This window comes from Alosa pseudoharengus, unplaced genomic scaffold, assembly GCF_046254945.1.
Source record: "Alosa pseudoharengus isolate Yale_2024_CS ecotype anadromous, Long Island Sound unplaced genomic scaffold, YU_APseudo_1.1 YU_APseudo_1.1_scf_13, whole genome shotgun sequence".
Taxonomy (NCBI): domain Eukaryota; kingdom Metazoa; phylum Chordata; class Actinopteri; order Clupeiformes; family Clupeidae; genus Alosa; species Alosa pseudoharengus.
Window position 1 is genome coordinate 19,451,468 of NW_027468598.1, and position 27,800 is coordinate 19,479,267.

The window sequence follows — 27,800 nt, forward strand, 5'->3', positions numbered from 1 at the left end:
TGTGTGTGTGTGTGTGTGTGTGTGAGAGAGTGTTGAAGTAGGCATAAGACATAACCCTTCCCCACACACCCTTTGTACGTCTCCTGGATTTGGAAGGAGACACACTTGGTTTCCGAACGTAAAGAGGGTTTCCCAGTGGAGACAGCAGAAACCCAAGATGCATGTTGGCATCAACTCAAAAAACTCTTTCTCAGACACGCACACCATGTAAATGTGGCATTTTCAGCCAAATTAGTCCTCAACACTGTTACAAGGACAAACACAGCAGCCTCATTACTCTAAGGCCAAGCTAAGGGAGACTCTGCTGATTAGCTCCGTCGGCACCCTGTATGCTGTGATCTGGCCTCTTGTTATCATCCCCTCCACCCTTTTCTCTGCTCAAGATGGAGCAGTTGAATGGCAGTCTGAAGCCTCTTAGCCGTATCACTTGGCAAGGTGATCTGGTTTCATAAGGGTGACTTTGTCTGATGGGAATCAGAGTATGTGTGTGTGTGTGGAGAGGAGGAGGGGGAGGGGGGGAGGGGGTGGGATGCAGGGATTACAGATGCAGCCTCCTCCCTCCTTTGTGTAAACTTGCTTTGTGTACATTTTATATTGTTATCTTATTTTCCATCCCTGGTTCCATCTGGAGTGGACAAATGGAGAATAGAGAAGGAGGAGTAAAGAAAAAAAAGAAAGAAAGAAAGAAAGAAAGAAAGAAAGAAAGAAAGAAGAAAAAATGCATAGCCTGGAGCCCCAGTCTGGTACTTGTCAGTGTGCTACATTTACCTGAAATCTGAGCAACCTCATCCCCCTCTTTTTCCCCCTTCAACGAAGAGAATAAATCTCACATGATGTCAGCATAACACGGCGCCATGCTTCTCCTGAAGCCACTGGATCCTGTGTGGCAAAACCATTCCTGATGTAAAGACTTGGGAAAGTCAGGAAAACAGATAGCAAAGTGTGTGTGTGTGTGTGTGTGTGTGTGTGTGTGTGTGTGTGTGTGTGTGTGTGTGTGTGTGTGTGTGTGTGTGTGTGTGTGTGTGTGTGTGAGTTGGCAATGTCAGTTATGGAAGGGCTCAGAAACTAGCATCATGCAGTCCTGTGAGTAAAGGTGTGTGTGTGTGTATGTGTGTGTGTGTGTGTGTGTGTGTGTGTGTGTGTGTGTGTGTCTGGGAAAGTGTCGTGTCTGGAACTTGTATGTCTGTACATGTGTATGTGCATATATGGATGTTCTTCAACGAGTGTGCTTGAGTGTGTGTGTGTGTGTGTGTGTGTGTGTGTGTGTCTGTGTGTGTGTGTGTGTATTTGTGCGCACGCGCCTACGTGGGTTGTAGTTTGCTGCACCTGTCTCTGTCTGTGAGGGGCTCTGTGCTGTGGCTCCCCAGGGTGGACAGTGGTAACAACAGCTGCCCCTCTACCTTGTCCGGTCTGGGGGCTGTATCTGTGGACCAGGCAAAAGGCCCCCTGGGGCCACAGGGGTAGGGTCATTACACACACACACACACACACACACACACACACTCACACACACACACTCACACACACACAGTACAACACAAACACACTAATTTGTTTGTGTATGTTTGGTACACTGCTCTCTAAAGTAAAGCAACTTTGACCTACACACTCAAAGAGCATGTGTACATGCACACAACAAGATATGCATGCATACACATGTGCACACACACACGCACACACACGCAGAGCCACGCATACACATTGGTATACACTCCATCACATCAAAAGCCTGCCAAACCCTGGAGCGCTGCAGTCAATTTGAGCATTATAATGTTGATGTACGACTTGCTTCCTCTTATATGTCCCCTCTGATATTATCAGAAGAAAACTGAGGGCCAACCCAGCTTTTAAGATGTGGCATTCCCCCTCATCAATCATCCCCTAGTCCACTCAGCAGACATAGACACACACATACACACACACACACACACACACGCATGCACAAACACGGGCATGCACACACGCATGCACGCATGCACGTATGCACATACACACACACATACACACGCACGCACAAAGAGGCACGCATCACTCATCTCCATGCCCTCTCACACAGACACACACAAAAGCACACACACACACACACTCACAACTATGCTCAGTCCACAAAGAAAAGTATTCCAGGACCTCCATACATGACCCCCCTATCCCCCCACCCCCCACCCCCCTGCCACCTCCTCCAGCCCCCACTTTCCCAACAACTGCGTATTAGCGATGTGTTGATCTGCTGGCGATGACTGGCGAGCAGTCGTGCCCTCTCATGCCACGGTAATTGCTGTGTTAATGCTTGCTGGCGCGCCCGCGTCTGAGTGTCTCTATCCGGGGCCGGGCCCAGTCGAGGAAGGGCAGGCCAGAGGTGGTGCCGGCTGGGCTGTAAAGCACCGACATGCCTGGCCTGCCTCGACTGCTTCGACTGCCTGGCGGATCGGGGCATGTGGATTTACAGGCTGATGATGTCACCCATCTGTAAATCAACAACAAGTCAGGACCTCGAGGTGTCATTACAACCCACTCTCATGGAGGTTCAGAGAGACTGTGTATGTTATATTTTGGGGGTTGTATCTGTGTGTGTGTGTGTGTGTGTGTGTGTGTGAGAGAGAGAGAGAGAGAGCGAGAGAGAGAGAGAGAGAGAGAGAGAGAGAGGGAGAGAGAGAGAGAGAGAGAGAGAGAGAGAGAGATAGAGGCGGGGGTGGGGTGTATCTGAGTAGGGGTATGTACTATATGGAGCCTGTGATTAATTTTTGTGTGTCCGTGTGTGTGTGTGTGTGTGTGTGTGTGTGTGTCTGTGTGTGCATTTTTGTGTATGAGAGAGAGAGAGAGAGAGAAGGTGGGAGAGGAAGAGAATGGTTATACTGAGAGATAATTCTAAGAGGGAGAGCTGGGGGTGTATCTGAATAGGTATACGCACTGCACATATATGGAGTCCATAATTCATTTCCTGTCAAGGTTTAGAGAACTTGCCAAGAGTAGCAGGTGTGCCCCCTGAAAACTTCTTCACCTATTCTGACTTTTAAGCTTTACCATCCTTTAATTTTTAGCTGGTCAGTTCTGGGTTTTTGTGTGTCTTCTGTGGAAAATAACACAAGAAACAAATACAGTCTGTATTTTTAATGTCAGGTGGTCATTGTGTTGAGGATGTTTGTTAAAAGCAGCCTGTTTTCAGCTGGAGAAGCTGGCTGCCTCCCCCTGAAGAGCATCATTTTAGTGCTGTAACCATGACGATAAAGAGCGACTCTTTTCCTGCCGATAGACAGTAAAAAGGGGGATGCTGAAGCCTACTTGAATTCAAACACCCGTGTCTCTTTGATGTGTGCCCATTATCGCTTGGCCTCGTTAACGTGATCGTTATTGAATTTTTCGCTGCTCTGTCGGTGGCGGGGGAAAGTGACGGAACCGCGGCGCGGTGGGCCATTAAATCGGTCGGTGAGGTGGGAGAGGCGGGGGACGCACTGACCTGTGGGACTGTGATGGAGAGTTCACGTGTGATCAAGCAGTCACCATCAACACACCACCACCACAGTCCCACGGGAACATCTGTCTCTCTCTCTTTCGCTCTGTCTTTCTCTCTCTCTCTCTGTCTCTCTCTTCTTCTTTTTCTCTTTTTCTGTCTCTCTTTTTCTTTCTCTCTTTCTCTCTCTCTCTCTTTCACTCTATTTGTGGTTTTCTGTCTTTCCTTCGGTCTCTATCTCTCTCCCTCCCTCTCTATCTCTGACTCAATCTCCCATAACTCTTATCTACTTCATACTCATACTTCATACTACTTATCTGCTCAAACAAGATAGGATTGATATCAAATTCTGTTTATGGACTGCTGAAGTTTCTCATTGTCAGGGGTTGCTGTTTGGCTACGCGATGTAAATTCAGGACTTGAAAATGTGTTTCTGCTCGAGGGGAGGCCTTTGCCAGGGGCGATGTGAAGTACAAAAGGCTTTATACCAGATTGATGATGCTGCACTCAGCGGAGAAGTGGGATTTGCTGCTGAGATTTGGCATGGCACGGGTGATTCATGGTGTTGATTTAAGTAGAGAGTATCAAACTGACCCCGGGCCTGCGCATGCCCTCGGTGAGAAACGGATTGCTTCTTTTATCAGCGCCAGACCACTTTTAATAGACCTCGGAGCTCGCTGAGACCGATGGCAAATGCTGAAGCATTGCTTTGCGTCTTGCGGGCCTGGGAGAGATGGCAGACCCGTGTCTGTTTTGACAAGGAGCCTCCGTGAGATGGGGGGTCTATTCGGAAAGTGCCAAGAGTATGGGAAAATGGGACGGAGAGGAATATGGAGTTGTCAAGCCAGCCTCGCAGAGTGTGTGTGTGTGTGTGTGTGTGTGTGTTTGTGTGTGTGTGTGTGTGTGTGTGTAAGGGGGTGTGTGGTTTGTGTGTAGCCTCAAAGTGCCAATGTGCACGGTGAGCCGCTGCACCCATGTAGAAATCTCAGTGAAGGCATGACATCCTCCTATGCACACGTTTCAGTTGAGTTCAATAGAATGGCCCGATATATAAAGAAACACAGCTATAAAACTCCTAATATTCATTGTGTTCAGCTTTTTAAATCAAAACAATTTGGGATAAATCGCTTATGAACAGTGGGTGAGATGAGCTCGCTTGTGTGGAGAAATGGGTTGTCTTGCTAGTGGGTCATATTAGCTCAATTGCTATCAAGATTGGGGAGTCACTTGGCACATAAAATGCATCATCAAGCAACAGGCATGTAGTTCAGAGATCTGGACCTCCTAATGTCTTGAAGGTCAGAATCATTATGCCCGGCTCTAATTAAAACGAATAGTCACTGCATGACCACGTCAGTGCAGTCATGCAGAAGCCAGGACAAAAGGGACAGTCATATAGCTCAGAAATGTCATTCATACAAGTAGAAGTAACCAGACCCATCATTTGAATTATGTTATGTTTATTATTTTTTATGTTTATGGGTTGAGTAGATTGAGTAAATACAATTATTTTAATTCAAAAATGAAAACTATGACTTGGTTTGTAGTGATAAGGTGTATTTTTGCTAGTATGTGTGCTGTTTGGGACTCCATGAGTCCATGCGTGTGTGTGTGTGTGTGTGGTGGAGGTTGCTGCAGGTGACCTTGCTGCAGGTGAGCTGAGGGGGTAGTCCCGGGTGCCACCATGCAGGTAACCCAAGACAGACGGGGACTGATTTGTCTGGGAGCCAGGTGAAGAGGTTGAGCAGACAGTGGTTTAGCCTTATAGTTAATGAGCCATAACTCCTCATGGCCCCCTGCTTGTCTGTCATGCAAATGAACCTTACCTTATCTGATTACAGGGGACAGCTATGAGCACACACACACACACACATACACACACACACACACACGCACGCACGCACGCACACACACCAGGATCCCTCATTGCTAAGCCCAAATAATCAGTGCCTATTACAGTCGATGCTGTGGGCCTCCTATTGCCTGTGGTGTTTGACTTGTCTGCAGATCCAGATACTGGCAGCACTGCTTTCTCAGACCCACCGCACGCGTCCGCAGAACCGAACGTCTCCTTTACCCAGATAAAGAGGACTACCCCCCCCCCTCCTGTTCCGGTTCCTGTTTGTGCTTTGTAGTATAATTAGTGCTTCCAGCAGAATTTCTTATCTTTTTTTCGCAGCGTGAACCTGCAGCTCCTCAAGGCTATGCCCAACAGTCATTTGCCTGAAGTTGTAATTTGACTTGCAGAAAGACAGAAGAAAAAGCCAAGGGGAAAAGTAACAGAGTGCACTCGCCAGAGTGAGCAGCGGCGTAGAGTTGGAGCAACAGATGACTAACTCCCCTCAAGATCATCTGAAGTGCACTTGAGAAAAGTCCACATGTAAACTTGTCAATGTGACTTACTGCAGTTTACCAAAGGTTTTAAATCTCCACTGTACATAATCTAGATTGGAGATGTTATATCATATTTCAACTTTTTAGGGAATGCGACAGAATTTAAATTATCCGACTGAAACAAAACAAAAAAAGAAAATGCTACTCAGTCAACGACCTCCAGATCTCCTTTATTGTTTGATTGGAGCTCCCTGAAGGCTCATTTAGTTACGACCCATAACATAAGTTGTCACTCTCGGCATCCGCATAAACAATAGGTGTGTATGTGCGCTGAAGGCTGTGTGTGTGTGTATGTGCGCGCGCGTGCATGCGTGTGTTTGTGTGTGGAGATGACCTTCTTTGTTCGTCCTTAATGCTAAGGTCACCTCACCTGGAGAAACCGAATCCTCTCAAGGCACAGAATGGAGGGAAATGTCTCATCGGCGGCGATGCCTGTTTATTTTTTCAGCGCTAACCCAGACTTCCTCCATCCTCCCAGGGGGATGTCAAGAGCTCCGGGGAGGCTAAACTTCAATCAGCACCCGCCACTCTCCCACGGCCACGCTAGCTGACAGCTTGTCTCTGGACTTAAAGAAAAAGAGAGAGAGAGAAAGAGACAAGGAGAAAAGAGAGGGAGAGGAATGAGAGGGAGAGTTAGGGGTTAACGCCAGCCTTTTCTGTGGCAGGAGCCGGGGGGGTGGGGGGGGTGGGGGGTGAGCGTGACAGCGGGCATGTTGGGCTGCGGAGGAATTTCAGCACTAATTGCAGTCAGACAGGCCTGGACTGGCGCTTCTGTCCTGACTTCCTCTAGACGACCTGTCAAGCTGGAGAGCTCCCTCTCTCCCTCTCTCTCTCTCTCTCTCTCTGCTCTCTCTCTTTCTTTTTGTTGCTTTCCTCATTGCTCTTTGTCTTTCTCTCTCTTCTCACACACACTCTTTGTCTTCTTTTCTTTCTCTCTCTATTGTCTTGCTATCTTGATCACACACTCATATATCCATACACTTTCTCCAAGCTCTCCCTCCCTTTATTATCTCTCAGTATAACCATTCTCTCCCTCTCCCCCCTCCTTTCTCTCTCTCTCCCTCTCTCTCTCCCTCTCTCTTTCTCTCTCTCTCTCTCTCTCTCTCTCTTTCTCTCTCTCACCACCCTCTGAGCCCAATGCACCTAAAGGAGGAAAGAAACAAAACTCTAGCAGAATGGAATTACTCCGCAAAGGAGAAAAGACCCCTAAAGCAGCATTTTATGTATGCTGTAATGTATACATGTAAAACAACCGTGGAGCACCCCAATTACAGCCTAGAAACTGGTGCCAGCGTGCCCACACAAATGTGCTCTTCTCACACACTTTCACACTCTATCATGTAATTATACCTGCGAGGATAGCTGTAGGATCATCAAGTCAATTTTTATCATACTGACAGATCTCAGGTCAGTGGAACTGTATGATGGAGGCTCTGCACACACAGTCCCTCTAAACATTGAGACATTGTATTTTAAAATAATTAATTTTATTGGTCAAAATATATATAGTTTGAAATACCAGTAAGGCATAGCCTACTAAAATATATATTTTTTGCTGAGGTAGCGATGCTCTTCAGCCGATGGAGCAAAGCAGTGTGCAAAGGAGTCAGCAAAATAGACAGGCCGAAGGTCACTCCCCAGGGTCAGTGCAGACTGGGGCTGGGTCACATTGTCCACGTACACCATGGTGTTGAGCTGGTCTTCCATGAAGGGCTCTTCTGGAACTAACCTTTGGTTTAGTGGCTTCGTAGCAGGGGACATGTCCTCAGTCTCCTGGACCGGGGTCCTCGGGAGACATGGTGATGGGCCTTGTGTGTGCTGGCCAGTTCCCTTTTTCCCTTTCACTATCCCTACCTAAGTCATCTGAGACATGAGCCTAATAATTGGAGATGTTGGTCAATCGCCACAACTCTAGAAAGATTGGGATGTACTGTATCTATAGAGTCATTGGCTGTAACTTTTGTCCTTTGGTCTTCTGGGTGAAATGGTAAAGTATGCATTAGATTGTGTCTCTTAACCCTTTGACAACTTCTGTGGTTTTCTTATGTTATTTAATGCAACTCTTATTGTTTTTATTGTCTGTTTTTAGCATTGCCTGTTCTCTTTTCACCTCTTCTTTTGGTCACTCTTTTAGAATTTTCACTGTTATTATCTTATGTTACATAATTTATCAATTTGATGCCAGGTATTGATTTGATGCCCAAGGGCTGGGAGTTATCCTTGGCACAGTCTGTTCTGTATATAAATAAAGTTTGCCATGATGCACCTCATCACATATGTCTTGGATTCAATATCTATGACAAGTCCCAGCTTTTTACCTTGAGTGATTAAAGGTGTAGCCCTGAGCTTGGCAGGAGCCGTGGATAGCAGTATTGTTACATAGAGATTACCTTCCTCCCTGGCCTCTGGTTATTTGCAAGTAAAGCTATAGGGAAATATATCTACTGAAGGATTGAAAATGTACTTTTTTCCCCCTTTATCCACAGCACCCGTTTTCTACTTTGGCGATACAGAATACCACGTGGATGAGAGTGATGGTTACGTGGAGGTGCGGGTATGGAGGACGGGCACAGACCTCTCCCAGACGGGCACGGTGACAGTACGCTCGAGGAAAACTGACCCTGTGTCAGCTGAAGGTGAGGAACTCCCCAACCAAGCTGCAACATCCATCAAGCAGAACTATCATGTCTCAGTGGAATTGCCTTTGTCCAGTCTGCATGCTGCTACTCATTTGGTCTCAAAGAGCCTTCCATTGCTAGCAGCCCTCTTTGGTCTTCTGAGGGTCAGTAATAGCAGTAAAGAGCAACAGAAATAACACCCGAAGATACATCAGAGGATTCCACAGCAAACGATTCTGTTTAGATCAATTCCTTAATGGAAACAAGCCAAAGAACCCCAAAGGTGCTAAACTGCAGTCTTGTCTTGGAGAGTAACACCCGTCGTGGCCTACGAGAGCGTGGGGAACCTAACCGCCAAACGTCTAGCCATTTATTTACTCTGTGAAGCTAAAACACTAGAGGGCTAATTTACGACTACATGTGTATAATGTGAAAGTAGACATTTTATTTTGACGCTTATTGCCCTATTCAGATCTGAACGCAACTCCAATGCAGCTGTAATGAATTTTTCACCATCCAAGATCAATAGTGAGCTTGTTATCAAGGATGGAGTGATCTGCGCTGGAGATGTGATACGTGGAGGAGGGATGTCAGTACTGATAACACACGCATAGTCGACTTCAGAGGCCTTGGGCTGACGTTTGCCTTGAACAAGCCAGAATAGAGAGAGAGAGAGAGAGAGAGAGAGAGAGAGAGTGGGATAGAGAGATAAATTACAGAAGAGTAGAGGTAAAGATACAAGAGAGAGAAATTGTGTGTGAGAGAGAGAGAGAGATGTTGACTGAGAATGAGATATAGGGGTATGTAGAGATATGCTGAGACTGAAAGAGGGCAAGAGAGAATATGGAATGGAGAGAATATGGAATGGAGGGAAAGACAAAGAGAACGATGAGTAGACAGTGAAAGAGGTTATGAGAGAGAGAGAGTGAGAGAAGCAAGGAGAGAGAGATTGAAGGCTCTTTTGTTGGTTCGTTGGGGAATGTAAACAGTGCTGGATTCAGACGGCTTGGATTTTGTAGTGAAGCTCTGTGTGTGTGTGTGTGTGTGTGTGTGTGTGTGTGTGTGTGTGTGTGTGTGTGTGTGTGTGGGCGGGTGTGTGTGCGCAGAGGGGTTGTGTGTGTGTCTGCTCGTGTTTGTGTTGGAGGTTTTGGGAAGTGCAGGTCTTGGTACTGCTGGGACTGTGAGGCATTGAGTGCAGCCAGTTGAATTAATGGCCATGTGTGCGTTGGTGTCTCTATGGGTGTCTCCATGTGTGTTTTGTGTGTGTGTGTGTGTGTGTGTGTTTGTGTTTGTGTTTGTGTTGTGTGTTCGCTCAGTCATATGTGTGTGTGTGTGTGTGTGTGTGTGTGTGTGTGTGTGTGTGTGTGTGTGTGTGTGTGTGTTCGCTCACTCATGTCTGTGTGCACATGTGTGTAAGCATGGAGGGTTGCCAGAGGAGCTGGGCTGGGGGTACTGCTGGGATTTCTGGAGCATCCGGCTCCGGTGCCCACTGGCCAGGATAGGCGCCTGCTGCAGGAGAGAAGGAGAGAGGGGGTTTGGGGTGCATCTCCCTGCTGCTCCTTACCTCTCTTTACCTCCTACCCCTCCTCCTCCTCCTACCTCTCACCACCACACATATCAAATATTGTTTCTGCGTTAATCTAATCTCTGGCGTCTTGGGTGGAAATCCAGTCTCCTCGCTGACATGCTCCCCTGGCCACCACAGACGCACCGGAGGGGAGGGGGGTGGGGGTGCTGGGAGGTGGTGGTGGGTGAGTGGGCTGGGAGATTGGCCAAGGGGAAGGAAGTCACCGTAACTAGGGCCCCCTTCACACAAAAAACACAGCAATGAATAACCTGACCGTGCCTGCAGCAGATAACATGGGTCCTGCAGCAGGGGCCTTCAGACTCTGAACAAATGGAGGGTCGTGAGTGTTTTGTATCTTCTGCAGGTGAGAAAGCAAAGTTAGCTCCAAAGCGTTGATGGCTGCACTGTAGTCTGATTGTGCTTATCAGTATGAATGGGGATACGGAAACGGCCCCTTTATCTTCCCCACTGATGGAGGAAGCTGGCAGAACGTGCTCCCCTGCTGATTGTTCTGAACTAGTAAACCAGAACCAGTAAACACAAGAAACTGAGCCAAAAAGATGAATTATTGAGAAATTATGAATATTTTATAATTGCTTTACTAATTAGTGTTGTGACTGTCATTTCAGATTGGTGTGAACTTTTATTGACCCCTAATCTTGAGTGTTGTTGGCAATTAAGTGCATTACATTTGGATGCTAGATCTGGATTTTAATTAAAAATGTAATTAGTGTAGCTAATACAAGGGGCAACCAGAGAACCAACCTACTGTTATCATTAAAAGGGTTGCTAATGGAAGACAATAATTTAATTTGTCAATAAAATCAATCAATATTTCTTTGTTTAAATTTGGAAAAACTTGAAGGTAAACTTTTTGAACTGAAAACTGGTAGTTTAGACATGGAAGATAAAGGATTAAACGGGTATCAGTTTAGATATGTAAAGGACTGACAATGAACTGCATCTCCTTCATGGGGTAATATTTATATTTGCTTGATGCTGTTATGTTCTCTGCAGCTGGTCTGGACTACGTTGGCATTAGCCGGAACCTGGACTTTGCCCCAGGGGTAACCATGCAGACCATTCGGGTCACCATTCTGGACGACCTTGGCCAGCCGGTTCTGGAGGGACCTGAGAAGTTTGAGCTGGTCCTACGCATGCCCATGAACGGCATCATGGGAGAGCCAGGCAAAGCCACCATCTTCATCAACGACTCTGTGTCTGACTGTGAGTGCTCAACCTTGAAACATCCCATTCAGACATTCATGTGTGGCATGCCCTTGCTCAAAGCACTTTATTAATGGCATGAAAAGAGGCTGACTTCATCCAGTTTTGTTGAAACACATTCAGAAAATATTTCTGTCATCTAAATTCTTTGCATTACTGTCAGAGATCTCTTGTCTTGATCCATTTGTTACTTTTAGTAAGAGGCAAATAGCAATAGGTGTTGGTGTTTAGGTGATCGCTCTCAATTAGATTAGATTTAGAGTAGATTAGATTCAACTTTATTGTCATTGTGCAGAGTACAAGTACATACACTGTAGACAACGAAATGCAGTTTGCGTCTAACCAGTGCTAATAAGTGCAAAAAAAGCAGAAAAGTGCAATGTGATATATACAGTATAGACAAGTGGTGCAATATAAACAGTATAAGACATATAGTGCAGTGTAGACAGTAGTATACAGTTAAGAAAGTGGTATGGTTTATAGTAATATAAAATAAATATAAATATGTGCAATCAAAGCAGTAGTGGCACTAAAACACTGGGACAGCATGGATGATTCTGGATCCTTTGTTTCCTCAGTGCCGAAGGTCCAGTTCCAGGACACCATGTACATGGGCAACGAGAACGATGGGCACATCTCGGCCCTGGTGTACCGCAGTGGCGACATAAGTTACAGGTCCACCGTGCGCTGCTACACGCGCCAGGGCACTGCCCAGGTCATGATGGACTTCAACGAGAGACCCAACACAGACGATTCCATCATCACCTTCCTGCCAGGTAAAACACAGCCAACACAAACTCTCACAAGCCTTACACCAAATCCTAACTACGCTCGATGCGAGCGAGCGATACAAATTTGTCTCTGTGTTCTTTCTGTCACTGCTAGTGTTGCTTTGCTATTAGGAACGAGCATACTGTATTTAACAGCTCAGATGTAGTTAGGATACCCTGTTAGCTCTCTATTACACAAGCTTAGTTTAACTCAGAACGGTACCACTGATTTGCTTTATTTGATAGTGCCTAATATGGTACCTTGAGTTTATTAGTAATGCAATAAATAATTAGAGGTAATGAGAGTTCAGACTCAGACTCGGAGTGTCACAATCTGTTTTTGCTGACAACACCCTGCTGTTTTTAAAAGTATCTGACAGAGGGATAATTAAACCTTTGAAACAGAGCTGTTTGGACTGCTGAAAGTCATTCTCTGTATTTTTATTTATCTCAGCCTTGCTCAAGCATGCCTACCCCTAGTGTGCTCCAAGCAGTTCTGTATGTCGGGGGGAGTTAAGTTAGAACAACAAGAAAAAGGATCCCCATTTGTCTATGGGAGGACTGGTTGATGTACAGACTAAATAAAGTTCTGAGTTGGTTAGTATTGGTCACACACAACAAAAATGGAGAGAGTCTAAAAAGGGAGATGGGTCCTACAAGACTAGTCAACATGTATCAACATCTGTGTGTGTGTGTGTGTGTGTGTGTGTGTGTGTGTGTGTGTGTGTGTGTGTGTGTGTGTGTGTGTGTGTGTGGTGTGTGTGTGTGTTTGTGTGTGGGTGGGTTTGTGTGTGTGTGTTGGTGTGTGTGTGTTTATGTATGGGTGTGTGTGTGTTTTCTCAGGTGAGGTGGAGAAGCCATGCGTGCTGACTCTGGTGGACGACAACGAGCACGAGGAAGTGGAGGAGCTCCGTCTGGTCTTGGGGAGCCCGAAGAGCGAGTCTCCTTTCGGAGCATCCGTCGGCGTTCAGAACGAGACGCTGGTCAAGATAAAGGACGACACTGACAGTAAGACATTCCCCAGATAACCCCTCAAGCAGTGTAAACTTCCACAGCAACCCCTCCCACAAACACACAGACTTTTCAGACATGACACTTTGAAGTGCTCATTTAAATGAAACAGTGACAGTTCTCAGATAGTTTTGAGGTCTTGTTACCGTCGTCATGGTGTATCACTCAAGGAAGGATGCCTAGAAGCATTTTTCAAATGATTGTGGTGAGAATGTGTAATTGTGGGTAATGCAGTCTTTTGTCTTCCTTTTTCATATTAATTCAGAGGCCATAATCAAGTTTGGAGAGACGAAGTTCAGCGTGAGCGAGCCCAAGGTGGTTGGCCAGGTGTCGGTGTTGAAGATCCCAGTGATCCGCATAGGAGACACGTCCAAAGTTTCTGTGGTGCGTGTGCACACCAAGGACGGCTCTGCATCCTCGGGTGAAGACTACCACCCAGTGTCAGAGGGTAAGGGTGCCATTGAGGGACATGCTGAACAGGAAATGTGAAAAAATAAAAATAAAGATTGGAACAGCGAGTTGAGGGATTCGGAGCCCAGTCTCCACACAGGTAGTGTGGTAATTGAGACTGATGCAAATTTAATGAGAGAATTACACCTCCGTAATTTGTGCTAATTGCATGCAGCTAATTAGCATTTGTATGGGAAAAATGTCACACTTCTCAGAGAAAAATGCCACCGCACTCAAAGTAGAACGAGAAAAAAGGTTTTTCTTTATTTTTAGTAGGCATTAATGAATCACAGAGACGTTGAAGGTTACACAATTACTGCACAGCTCATGTGTACTTCTGGGCTCGCAACAGATGTGGAGTTCAAAGCGGGCGATACTCGACACTATGTGGAGGTGGAGATCCTGTATGATGGCGTGCGCGAGATGCGAGAGGCCTTCACTGTACACCTGAAGCCTGACGAGAACATGGTGGCTGAGACACAGGTTGGTGGAAGAAACAAATGCTACTCACCAGTCCTCATGTAGACATGCCACTCACCAGCTACAGTTACATGCATGTTACATGGACATTTTTTTAAACTGTTATATCCCTCAGCCATATTGTGTGCCAGGCAGCTCAACTGAGATAGAGCTCCAATTAAAGTCTACAGCCTTCTGAGTCTCCAACCTTCCGAGAGCTACTTTGATTAAGTGAATGTGGCCGAGATCTACCAATATTTTATGCTAGTAATAGCGCATAGCTGACCTCCACTCAAAACAGCTGAATATGTTTGTAGATCGTACTTTTAGCAGGTTTACCAAGTGACTGAGTCATCAAATTTTAGAACATTTTGGAGAACTACTCAGAAACAGGTGGGGAGCTACTGGTAGCTTGCGAGCTATGTGTTGAGGGCCCCTGTTCTACAGTCTCAGGGCTAACATGGAATGAGACCTTGGCAAAAGTTTTTAATAATAAGCATTCAACCTATACATAAATTGTACTGGGTACTTTTTATCCAAATGAATCTACAATGTCTTGATCCATTTTGATTTATAACATTTGGGGTTCTTTAACTGTTTAGTTAGTACATTCATTCTGGTCAGTTTGGTCTTCCACAGCATACAGTACTTAGCATTGCCTCATACAGTGATGTCAGTGGTGGCACAATGTGTTTTACCATGTCTCTGGTCATCTTCTCCCAGATGAACAAGGCCATCATCTACATTGAGGAGACCAACAGCATGGCGGATGTCACCTTTCCCTCGGTGCCTCTGGTGGTGTCTCTGCTCCAGTACGATGAGATTAGGATTAGCAGGGATGCCCTTCCCCCCGCTGGCTATCCTGTGGTCTGTGTGACGGTGAGCCCCTTAAATCCATGACCAGATCGATGTCCAAATTATTTCATCACTCCACAATTAACATGAGCTTTCTGATTAAAAAAAAAAAAAAAAAAAAACATTGCTCTGTAATTTGATGCTTGCCATTCATTGTCAGGAAAGTCAGATCTCCACCCAAATCACCTTGCACTGCAAAGACATGCATTATATATCAGGTACATACTGTACAACTCCATAGCCTAGGCCAGAGAAAGGCTGTATGGATTCTGTTTGATTTACCTGCCCTAGATCATCCAACGCTTCAGCAAATCCTGTCATTGATTTTCTTTTGTCAATAATGAAACATTCACAAAGGGTATCTCAGAATACAATAGCCTGTGGATAACATGTAACATGCAAAACATCCCTGGAAGGAATAAATGATTTAGAGATTCAATTATGCATCAGATTCTAGGCACATTCCTACACCTACTTGTCAATATACAACAGCATGCTACCTTGGCTACCTGAAGCATATATGCAAGTCTGAAGTTGGAATACAGTATTCAACGGAATACTGTATATGAACGGAATACATTTTTGAAGAATGTTGATCGATGCCAACATGGCCACCTCACCAAAACATGAATGAGAATTCAAATTATTAATGTGTATTCATGACAAATATGTTGCACTACATAACTTCTATTTTGTAGATGTAGTAGTATGTATTTGATTCCTGTAGAATATTTATTTTATGTATTTTCGTCTCACAACAAGATTATTAAATCCCTTGTATTAGTGGTTAAACATCACAGTAATCATACTCAAACAACCTCAACCATGAAACATTATGGCATCAACTATATACCTGTTGCTTAATCCTTAATATTGGCAACACCAGCCTCTAGGCACTCTAAATTATGATGAGCAGTTTGCAGTATTGTATTCCATACTCATTTTTTTTTATTATGTCCACGTCTCACCTCCAGGCTTGCAACCCCAAGTATCCCGACTTTGACAAGACAGGCTCCATCTGCGTGAGCGAGAGCATCAACGACACGCTAACGCGCTACCGCTGGCTCGTGAGCGCCCCCACAGGACCAGACGGCGTCACCAGCCCCATGCGCGAGGTGGACTTCGACACCTTCTTCACCTCGTCCAAGCTCATCACGCTTGACTCCGTCTACTTCCAGGCCGGCTCGCGGGTCCAGTGCGCCGCCCGCGCCGTCAACGCCGACGGGGACGAAGGCCTGGAGCTCAGCAGCCCTGTGGTGTCTATCAGCGTCGAGGAAGGTGAGCGACGCCAGCTCCACTGCTCCTCCACCATTTATGTAGTTCTTTTATGTAGTTCATTTATGTAGTTCTTTTATGTAGTTAATTTATGTAGTTCATTTATGTAGTTCATTTATGTAGTTCTGCATGTATGTAGAACTACATAATAAATATACAGTACATATATATTATAGCTGTGCATGTATGGAGCTCTGCATTAATATAGTTTATTTACATGGATCTGCATTTATGTGTATATATATACACACATAAATGCAAAAATGTATAAATAAATAAATATATTTATTTATTTATTTATTTATTTATTTATTTATTTATTTATTTATGTATTTATTTATACATTTTATACAAACCACCAGATACACATAGAAGTTGTGGGTGGGTTTGTGTGAGTGTTACAGGGGCAACTCAGTTGACTTCTACAGAAAAGTCCTATTAGACCTCAGATGCTTCTGATTCTTCAGATTTTCTTGAAGAAAATACTGTTTGTTGGTTCATTAAAAGCTTCTGGGTGGGTTCCACCAAAAACTCCAATAAATTCAAAGGGGTGAGAGCTCAGAGATGGAATGGGTGTGTGTTTACAAGTGCAAACTGCCATGAAGGCTGCAGATGAATCCCTGTATGCACAGCCAGACTCCAAAGCACTTTTGCCCTTGGCTCACTACACTACAGTCCATGCATACATCAGCTTGTGTAGTGTGTAGTCTGGGGGTTTAAGCAGCTGACCTTGGCAGTGTGTACTGAACAAAGTCAGGAGGAGGAACATGAGCCGGGCTGCATCGAGGGCGAGGGCATAATGTCTCTATTCTGTGACTCGCAGCCGCAGGAGGGGTAATTGTCTTCTAACGACATGAGAGCAGCTAATTTGACTTATTTTTATCAAGAAGCCACCCAGGAGAAAGAGCCAGATAGTGACGGATACAGCGGTTTCTTTTGTACATTCAGAAAAAGTTCTGTGTTTCCTGTCATTACTCCAAGTCTTCTATTACCCTGCTGGTGGCTGTGTAAGTGTGTCTGAGTGAGTGTGTGTGTGTGAGAGAGAGTGTGTGTGTATGTGTGTGTGTCTGTGTGTGTGTGTGTGTGTGTGTGTGTGTGTGTGTGTGTGTGTGTGTATGTGTGTGTAGGGGCGTGAATGCACTTGGCAGCTGCTTGATAATGACTTCACCTGTAACAATCTCACCTCCCCGCCGCGTGCCCTGTCAGGTATGTGCCAGCCCCGGGTTGTGGGCACGGTTGGAGCCGAGCCCTTCTCCGCCAAGCTGCGCTACACAGGAGCCGACGACCCGGACCACCCCAACCTCGTCAAGCTGACTGTCACCATGCCACACATCGACGGTGAGGGGGCGCCATGTGTCTATGTGTGTGTCGTGTGTTGTGTGTGTTTTTGTGTGTGTGTGTGTGTGTTGGGGGGAGTTGGTGGCTGGAAGAATCTGTCCTCCACTGTGACTGATCATGAAAGAGATGGAGATTGACCACATTTGGGATGCACTACGGTGGGAACATGGCATAATTAATTGGATGCTCACAGATGGCCCTGCTGCAGGCTCATTCGTACGGAATGAGAAGGCGCCAGTGGCAGCAGTGCTTCTGCCTCTCCAGCTCACACACAGGCAGTCGTCTTTATTTGTCTGGGTTTATGATTTTTTTTGTGCTTCACTTTGAAAGTGTTACCTGTTCCCTTAGTGAGGCATCCTGCAACTGATGCCAGGTGTTTAGGGCACAAGTGGGAAGTCATGATTCCCTTGCCTGGGCTTTGTCCTTTCATATGGCTGGATTGTGCATCTATTAAACTGTTATCATGCCAAAATTGGTGTTCCCATCTCCTCTCTTCTATACTCACCTTTTGTCTTTTTTCCACTCTTTATTCCCTCTTTCCTGGTTTCTCTACTGTCCTGTTTTCTCTTTTTCACAACCCTCTTCTCCTTTCCTCTTCCCTCCTCTTTTCTCTCCCAACCTACCTCCTCCTCTTCCTCCTCCTCATCTAACCCTCCTCTCCTCCTCTCTCTCCCTACCTCCTCCTCCTCATCCCTCTCTCCTCATCTCCACCCCTCTCAGGCATGCTGCCCGTGGTCTCCACGCGGCCCCTGTCCAACTTCGAGCTGACGCTGAGCCCCGACGGCACGCGCGTGGGCAACCACCGCTGCTCCAACCTGCTGGACCACCACGAGGTGCAGACGCGCCACGGCTTCCTGACCGAGGCCACGCGCAACCCAGAGGTCATCGGCCAGACGGCGCCCTACCAGTACAGCCCCGCCCTGCGCGGCTCGGGCGCCCTGCGCTTCTATCGCAACCTCAACCTGGAGGCCTGCCTCTGGGAGTTCACCAGCTACTACGACATGTCCGAGCTGCTCAGTGACTGCGGAGGCACCATCGGGACCGACGGACAGGTGAGGAGAAGCTGCCGCGGAACCATAACTGTTCGGACAGGAAGGTGTGTGGGGGGGGGGGGTTGGCGTTAAGGGAGTCTGGGTGGAAAGGCGTGCACACAGCGTGGTAAACATGTCATCCTGTCAGCTGATCAAATGGACCTCAACGGTGTTTTCATAAAGACACAAAATTCCAAGCCTCAAGGTCTTCATACAGTAAAATACCAGAGTTCAGCGCTCATGAAATGAAGCTGTCAGGCCATCCTCGACTGTGATGGAATGTAACAACTGGGGAAAATATATTACTAGCAGCAGTAAAGTCTTGACCTCTGCTTTGTGGATAATGTAGTGCTTCCTCTGCAGTGGGTCTTTCCATGTCTGTATGTGGTTTGCCATTTTGTATTGTTTCCAAAGGTTATTTTTGGCCCGTTTTAAACAGGAGCCTCCTGCTCGTGTCACTGTGTCTTTGTGAGAGACATCTAAATGGTAAGAAAGCCCAGCGGAGTCCAGCTACACTGCGTTATGCTGTGCGGGCTGCTGTGTGCCGTTAAGCTATTACATCGCCCACAAAGCTGCACACTGTCTCTGACAGCGGCAGCCACCGCTGTTGTTCCAAACACCTACCTCTCTCTTCGGGGTTCCCGCCATCTTCCAGCTGGAATGGCGGGTCGAGAAGGCGAAGCCCACATGCGGATCATAAAAGCTGCTTTACGGTTCAATCCTTCTTCTCCCTTTTGTCTCAGCCCTTCTTTGTTTCCTTCTGTGTCTCTTGACACTTTTGAAAACAGTCGTTTTACACACACACACAGAGGGAGTGGGGGTCGTTGGGGGGGGAGGGGGGAGTGGACACCCCTCTTCATCGTCCATCCCATCGTTCCCCGTGCCCTCCCTGCTCACATGCCTCGCCTCGTCAGCCCTTCACCCTCACCGTGGAAACGAGGGGCTTCTATTAGCTCGGCCCGGCAGTTAATTAAAAGTGAGGAGGCGTTGTGGAGAGGGCGCCGCGAGGGCAGAAGGGGCCGCGCCAGGCTAACGTGAACCTCTTAGCACTCATCACCTCAGCTGGAGACAGTCAGCGGTCAGCCTCTCCCCAGTCACTCCCCAAAGCACTCAGCACTGACCGGGTGGAGCAGTCAAATGTCAGCTGGCAGACCCACACAGAGCATGTCTACATATGGGCAGAGTAAGGGTTTTTTGTCAGAGGATCCAAACAAATGTTGTTAAATTGGGTATTTATGTAATATGACATGTGTGATTTAATTGGGATGTTTTTCTCGTCTCGGGGCTCGGGCCTTCACTGTTAATGTTTTTTGAAAAGTAGGGTATTGATGCCTGCAGCAATCCACAGCCCGACGGCACTCTTTGTTGTTGAACAGGTTGTGCTCACCAGCCGTATATATACGGCTCTGCTTACCCAGTACCCACAGTGACACCTAGTGGTAACAATTCAACATCACATTCACGATCAGCAAACCAAAGTTTGGCGTCCTGAAACATGTTAATCTTGTAGTTTGCACCAGAGTTTGGACCTGACAAACAGAATTGGATATATGACTTGCCCTGATATAGATCCTTTCGTTTCATTTCAGCCCTATCCAATTGCATTAGCTGAAATCAATTTTCTATTATCCTCAGGCACTTAGAAAACACAGCATGATGGTTGCGAAGCATATTTATTGATTTTCTGAAAAGTTGCCAAAAGTAGAAGAGCCCATAACAAGAGTGAAAACTATATACCACCTTCCAATCTCAACGCCCCATGCAGCACAGAGCAGAACACAATAAAGCCCAGAAAGGCACCCCTCGGTCTCAGTAAAAACACGCAGGAGTCAGCCTGCAACACACATCTGTGTTTAAACTCTCCATGGCCCCTGGACCTATTGACACACACACACACACACACACACACACACACACACACACACACACACACACACACACGCGCGCGCTGAATGCCGTTGCTCTCCCCGCACCCGGCACCCCCAGGGCTTAAAGGGAGGCCTGCCTCTGCACGACTCCACCGCCAACGCAGGCACATCCCAGGAGGGGTCAAGGGTCAAGTAGGAGAGGGATGCTCTGGCGCATAAATTCCTCGCAGGAGGCTGCCGGCGACGTGAGCTATGCCTACCCGTCTGCCTTCCCCGACAGGTCGCGTCAGATACCCCCACGATAAGAGCCTCCCCACAGATCATGTCGCTGCCGACACTAGGAAGAGCAAGTCTAGGACAAATATCAGTCATCCACATCAGTGACAACGAAATGTGCACCTGCATTCTTAATTGCTGAGGAGGACTGTGTGCTTCAAACTGGTTCATGTGTGATGGATGTACACACTTGTTTATTTGAGTGCAAAGGAGCACAGATCACTCCGGAATGTTTGGAAGGTAAAATCCAGACTTCCAGAGTCGAAGGTGAGCTCATTTGATAAACAGATTTGCCCAGAGATCTCTCCTTGCTGCACTTCACCGAGTTGTTTACAAGAGGTTGAATTAAAGTGTAATGTGCATTAATGGTCTCTAAAATTGCTATATTACTCCACTTAAAAGTTCATAACAAACTCCCTTTTTACCTTTGATTGGTGTCATAAATTTGGAGAATGTTTGCTCTTGCATTTCTCAGGATGTGTGCAGGAACATGTTCTGCTTTCATGAACTCATCTTTACTCCATTAAAATACCACAGTTTTACCAATGGCCATTTTTTTTTGTGTTGAATGTGTTTACTTAGAAAACTAAATTGCTGAGTTCAGATCGCAGATCCAAACCTTGTGAATCAATATTATAGGCCTAAATAATGAAACAATTGAATTAGATAATATGAATGTATATAATATTAATATACTGCTAATGCCATATACTCTGTTAAATGAGTCTCAGGATCTGCATTTCACTGGTCTGCTACTGCTCCTCTCTGTGTTCAGGTGCTGAACCTGGTGCAGTCCTATGTGACCCTGCGGGTCCCGCTGCACGTGTCCTACGTGTTCCACTCGCCCGTAGGGGCCGGCGGCTGGCAGCACTTCGACCTGCAGTCGGAGCTGCGGCTCACCTTCGTCTACGATACGGCCATCCTGTGGAAGGACGGGATCGGGAGCCCAGCAGAAGCAGAGCTGCAGGGTGAGTGGAGGAAGGAGATGAACGACAGGAGGAAAATGACTGAGAGGAAAGAGAGATGTTTACATCTAATGTTCAGTTCGATTTTATTTAATGGTTTAATGTTTGCTTTGCTGTGCTCTAGAAAATTTGCTATATAAATAAATATTGACTTACTTACGCACTTACACAGAAACAGAGGGGCAGCTGTGATGGATTATGTTTGTGACAGGCTGTTGCTTTTACCGGTCTCAACTCTCCGGTCTGATGAAGCTGAATATATCACTGACTTGGCAAAACGCACATACAGCTGAATCAGCTGTGCTCAGTAGAGCAGACTGTTTAATCCAGTGATTGAAGCTGAGGCTGTTGTTATGTTTTTGATGTTTCAGGGGCCCTGTACCCCACCAGCATGCGCATCAATGAGCAGGGTCGCCTGGTAGTCAACTTCCGCACAGAGGCACGATTTAGGGGTCTGTTTGTTGTTTCCCACTCAGGTGAGTTTACTCTTCTCAAACACATGAATACAGTCAAGCACTCAGAAGCTACACATTCTCACACCAACAAACACTCATGCATAACATTGGATCATAACTCTTCGGACTCTTTGTCAAAATCGTATTTTGAGCTGATATCGTGTTAAATTATTCATTCATATCTTTTTGGATTTCCCAGCATCCTCTCTGTCCTCCATGGTCATGTGTCCGGATCACCCTGGCGTGACCTTTAACCTCACCCTTGTGCGCAGTGAGCCCACCTATAACCAGCCCATGCAGCAGTGGACCTTCATTTCCGACTTCTCTGTGAGGAACCTTTCTACATACCAACTGAGCTTTGCATAATATGATTTTTTTATTTACAAGTTTGGTTGGTTTTGAATGTGTTTTAAGTTTTTTGATGGTTTATCGTTGATAATGCCTGTGTGGAGTATTGCTGAGGACATGCAGAAATAAGCAGACATTTATCCTGAGCTGACATGGCTGCTGTGATTCGCTGTGCTCCAGATTCGTGACTACTCCGGCACATATACAGTGAAGCTGGTCCCGTGCACGGCCCCAGCGAGTCTGCAGTACACCATCCCACCTGTGTGCAACCCCCGGGAGCCCATCACCTTTGACCTCGACATCCGCTTCCAGCAGGTGCGATTTGTGCTTCTCTCTCCGCCTTGCTGTTTTAGGGGAGGAGAGACACTGTGCTATGTACTGTCTTGTTTGCTGTCTGGCTGTCTATGTGCCTATGGTTAAATATGTGCTTATTTGTGTGTTTTGTTTTTCATGAATTTTGTGTATTATTGACCACAGGTGAGTGATCCGGTGGCGGCGGAGTTCAGCCTCAACACTCAGATGCTGCTGCTGTCCAAGCGGACGCTGTGGCTGTCGGACGGTTCCATGGGCTTCGGCCAGGAGACTGACACCGCCTTCACAGAAGGTACTTATCACACACCAGCATGCATCATTTTCTTCAGCGGACAGAACTCTCACTGTTTTTTTTTCATATCCATTCTGTTGAGATGCTCTGCAATCTCTCGTTCATTCAGCTCAAGCTTAAAACCCTCCATAAACATGGTTAAGCGCTGTGCCTAAGCCTTATATGGCCATGACACATTGTCAGCTTACATTTCGACACACTTACTCAACTTTCAGCTTTTTACTAACACACCAGCACTAAGGAGTTCTCTACTGGGCTCATTACTCCTCAGTCTGATTGACTATAGCTGCAATATGCGCGCATTCTCCAACAAAAAGAAATACATCACAGCTCTCTAACAGGTTATCAATAATGGCCTATGCTGTGTACTAAATGTGCTGTATTCAGCAGTGCTACTGCAGTGAATTACACCAACATAATGCACTGTGCTTGTAGCTTGGCAGGCACAGCAGTAATGTTTTACACTATAACTGGCCTCTGCTGCAGGTGACATCATCTACGGCCGTGTGATGGTGGACCCCGTGCAGAACCTGGGCGATTCGTTCATCTGCAACATCGAGAAAGTGTTTCTGTGCACGGGCGCCGACGGCTACGTGCCCAAGTACAACCCCGACAACTTTGAGTTCGGCTGCCTGGCCGACGCCTCCTCGCTGCTCTACAGGTTCAAGATCCTGGTGAGTTGAGAAGAGATAAATGAGCTGATTGGTACAGCCAGAGCTGAACCAAATCGAATTGCAGCAAATCAAATGGAGTCAAGCCCGGCTGGGCTCACTCTTCAGGGCCTTATGGAATAATGTTTAATTGAGGTTAAGTTGGCCTGAATGAAATCGCCTTGAAGCAAATAGAATCAGTAGGAGAGAGTGAGCGAGTCAACAGAAGTGGATTAGAGTGTGTGTGAGTGCGCTGTGTTGTGTTGTCCAGGACAAAGCCCAGCCGGAGACACAGGCCCGGACGTTTGGCAGCGTGAGCTTCAACGCCCTGCTGGCCGTGGACGACCCCCGCGCCCTGCCCCTTGTGAGGCAGCCAGGCTCCGACGGCTTCAGAGTGGACTCTGCACCGCTCTTCCAGGTGTGTCCTGCTCTTGTTTTCTTTCACAGCATTTCTTTCTATATCGTAGAGAACCTTGTCTGTACTTTGAGATTTTTCCCAGTATGCAATTCTCTCTTTTTTGTTAAAATACTTCATTACGTTTTTTCATGGGTTGACCATCCATTATGTTTTTGAAGTGTCTTTGTAATGTCACTATTTACTATAAATTATCAAGTTTTAGAAAAAAAAATTTTTTAAATATTCTCACCTCTAAAAAAATGTAAGAAGATACCAGAGAAGAATAAACTGTCTAAGATTACAGTATTATTCAGTGGGTTGTACTTGTGATCACCCTGGAGCTCTCCTCATAGAGCAACAGCTCCCTCTACAGGGTATATGCAGTGCTGTCCAATCTAACCAATCTTAACCAAGACACTTGCCCATATGTAGAACAAATTAACTGGTCCAGTTAAAGTATTGGTCCTGTATTAAAGAAACTATTTAATGCAAATTGGAAGAAGTTCCATGTTGGATTTCCAAGATTTCCAAGGAACTCTAATGCATTAATGAGGGCAGAATGCTGATTACTTTCATTACAGTAGAAATATGTAATTTGAATATATTCCTCTAGCTTGCTCTTATACATCTTATTTTTGAACCAGCTCTATGGTTCTTTAGTCACTAAGTCATTGGGTTTAGTCACCTACAGTCAGTCAAATTGATTGACGTCTTGTGCAGTGATGGCAAATTGGTTTGTAACATCATATAAAATGCTTCTGTCCCCACTTCGCCATGTCCAGGTGTCTGCTGGGAGAGAGTGGTACATCCACACCATCTACACTGTCCGCTCACGAGACAACGCCAACCGTGGCATCGGCAAGAGAAGCCTGGAGTACCACAGCCTGACCTCCAGTCTCCACTCCCACTCTCCGACCTCCAAACTGGCTCTCCCCGCGGGCCAAAGGTCACGGAGGTCAACAAATGGTCTGCCTGGTGTGGCTGAGGACATCGGAGCCGACCAGAACCGGGGCACCAACATCCTCCACATCGCGCTGGACCGCTCCAAGAACAAACAGGCCCGGCAGCCGGCCGGCGGTGAGCGGGCAGGGGAGGAGACGCGGGAGAGCGAGGGGGCCCTCCCACAGGAGGTCAACCAGAGAGACTCAGAGGACGAGCGGGTGGTCATGATTATCGGGATCGTGGTCGGCGTGCTGCTGACCGTGCTGCTGGTGGCCGTGGTGGCACTGATGGTGTCGCGCAGCAAGCAGGAGGACAAGATGTCTGGTGACGCGCCGCGGTCATCCAGCAGCACAGAGCCCATGGTGGTGCGGGGACCGACCACCAGTGATGACAGCTCTGAGGTCTGAGGGGGCGGGGGCAACGGGACACAGTACAAAAAAAAGAACATCACACCTGGCACAGACATCTACCTTGATGCATTTTGTTGACGTCGCCGTTGTTTCATTTAGACTTTTTTGTTTTATACCTGTTCATTTTGTGTGTGTGTGTGTGTGTGTGTTTTGTTTTTTTGGTTTGTGCAAGTGCCTCTTATTTACCTATTTGGACTTGAGTGGGAGGGGGAATAGTGAAACAAAATGGAACCCTGCAATGGCTCCCAAAGTCGGTCCTCAGCTTCACTGACACGTTTTTGGGTTACTCGGAAAAGCTTACTTGAAACACTGAAGCACTTCAACTGTCACATTTGTTGTTTTTATTTTTTAATGTTTTCAATGCTACAGCATATTAACCCTCATGCTAATGGTAAGTCTGCTTCAGAAGAGGTCCTTGGCTTTGTTTGTCTGTGGTGTATTATCATCCAAATAAAGAAACGTTTGTTTTTGATCCAAAGGTGCTAGAAGACCTCTATCATATCTGATAGAGGAGGTATGACGACTGAGTGAGGAGATACGAGGACACATTAAAGTTACAACCTCAATGCTACACAGGTGTTACACTCTGTTTTATTCCTTTGTGTGATTCTCCAATGCCCTCAATTATTTATCATACATGAATTGCATTATTATTATTATTATTATTATTATTATTATTGCACACGGTTTATTGTCAAACAGGAACTGTTTCCTTAGTTCACATAATCATATTTTACTGGATGTGCACACAACTGAACATTTTTATTTGTCTTTTCTTTACAGTCATTGATTGATTTTGCATGCATTTTATGAATCACAATGAATATCAGTTATCTGCAGGTATATCCAAGCACACAGAGATGGTTTGAATGAAATTAGTGAAGTTGTACCTTACCACAGCAAGCCTATATGCTGTACTCATTAATCACAAATGGTGTCACACACACACACACACGCACACACACACACTCCAGTTATTCTGTCTCATTGTTCGCACTTCATGTGCACTTTGCGCACACTTCGCATTTTCTTGTATGGTTTAATCAATGCCTGCCATCCCAAATTTGTTACAAGTGGGGTCCATTTGGAAAGCCAGCTGGCCTGGTCTGCTCTAGCAGTTCCTGATCAACCAGGCACGTGATCCTGCTTTATCTAATCTAGTCTAGACTACTATGATATTATCATACCCTATGCCACAGAAATCATGCGTCTAATTAAGGTGTTCTGTAGGTAGCCTAGTGGACAAGGACATGGTTTGTGTCCCAGTTTTTAGTCATGCCAGAGTGGTCTTGTAAGCATAGCCTCATGACGTTGCTCTCCAAAGCGTATCTAAATATATTTTAAACATATGTGAACATGTTGATAAAACATGTTGGCTTGACTACACTGGTTGGGGTTGGTCTCGTAGGTTAGAGGGAACAGTAGCAACCATCAATTGCTCATTGATGCATTGTTTGCTGTCATCTGCAACTTGTGTGATAACTATAGCAGATATTGTCCTTATTGAATTGTTGACCTGGGTATTTATTTATTTTATGAATAAAATCAGATTAGGTATCTGTTATGTTAGATATATGATAGGTGTCAATCATGTCATTTGTGAAATGCGGACTGATTCACAGTTGCCTTCGAAACAGGCTTTGAGTGGCATTTGTCATCCAATCCCTCTCGTGTCTGTCTCTTCACTACCTGTGCTTTCATAAAGATGCACAAACACACACAGATATCTGCAAGACATATATGACCTTCAAATTACCTTCAAGGGCAGCGCTATTGGACTCTGCAACAGTATTAAAGTTCAGGCTTCTTTTGTCACACCTGGTAACTGCACATTTGCGGCTCTAATCGATTTGTAAACAATACAAAATGTTGTGTTTTACTGCTATGCAACTTGTTGTAATATGATTTATTTTGTTTCCTCTAATGTCATATTAATGTTGTCTATTATTGCCTTCCCATTCAACAGCTCTCTCTGGGTCCATGCTCATATTTTATACTTGTTTATTGGACTGAGTTGAATACATTTGTCGCCTGAGTGAGTTTTTACACTTGTATCGGTATTCAGTATGTACATATTAATGGCAAGCACAACAGTCTGGATGTTTTTGGCAATGATACATGCCTCTGTACTGTCACTGTAAAACAAACTGCTGAGCTGGTCTGAAAATAAAAGTTGTTTTTTTTTTTCAATATGTTGGACAATCTCTAAAGTAGATCTTCAAAAATAAACCATAAGTGATAAACCATACATAAGACAAGACTTAAAGGGAAACTCCGGTTTAATAACAACCTAGGGTCTATTTATGGATGATAGCAGAGGTGGGACCAAGTCACTGTTTGGCAAGTCACAAGTAAGTCCCAAGTCTTAGCAGTCAAGTCCAAGTCAAGTCCCAAGTAAATACAGAGAAGGGCAAGTCGAGTCCAAGTCCAAGTCACATCAAA

The 27,800-nt window shown here is 45.9% G+C and overlaps 1 protein-coding gene across 1 annotated transcript in view; it reads left to right on the plus strand.

Moving 5' to 3' along the window:
- LOC143121795 (FRAS1-related extracellular matrix protein 2-like) overlaps positions 1 to 27,550 on the plus strand; it is an 81,488-nt gene extending 53,938 nt beyond the window's left edge. Inside the window, exons 7-24 of the mRNA XM_076282391.1 lie at positions 8,329 to 8,478; positions 11,045 to 11,254; positions 11,833 to 12,030; positions 12,868 to 13,032; positions 13,301 to 13,483; positions 13,838 to 13,968; positions 14,668 to 14,823; positions 15,774 to 16,077; positions 17,281 to 17,412; positions 18,133 to 18,464; positions 21,363 to 21,555; positions 21,924 to 22,028; positions 22,207 to 22,334; positions 22,536 to 22,670; positions 22,833 to 22,959; positions 23,446 to 23,633; positions 23,881 to 24,027; positions 24,789 to 27,550. Of these exons, the coding sequence (XP_076138506.1) occupies positions 8,329 to 8,478; positions 11,045 to 11,254; positions 11,833 to 12,030; positions 12,868 to 13,032; positions 13,301 to 13,483; positions 13,838 to 13,968; positions 14,668 to 14,823; positions 15,774 to 16,077; positions 17,281 to 17,412; positions 18,133 to 18,464; positions 21,363 to 21,555; positions 21,924 to 22,028; positions 22,207 to 22,334; positions 22,536 to 22,670; positions 22,833 to 22,959; positions 23,446 to 23,633; positions 23,881 to 24,027; positions 24,789 to 25,355 (3,551 nt within the window). The 3' untranslated portion in view covers positions 25,356 to 27,550. The remainder of the gene's footprint in view (positions 1 to 8,328; positions 8,479 to 11,044; positions 11,255 to 11,832; positions 12,031 to 12,867; positions 13,033 to 13,300; positions 13,484 to 13,837; positions 13,969 to 14,667; positions 14,824 to 15,773; positions 16,078 to 17,280; positions 17,413 to 18,132; positions 18,465 to 21,362; positions 21,556 to 21,923; positions 22,029 to 22,206; positions 22,335 to 22,535; positions 22,671 to 22,832; positions 22,960 to 23,445; positions 23,634 to 23,880; positions 24,028 to 24,788) is intronic.
- The last annotated feature ends 250 nt before the right edge of the window (positions 27,551 to 27,800 follow it).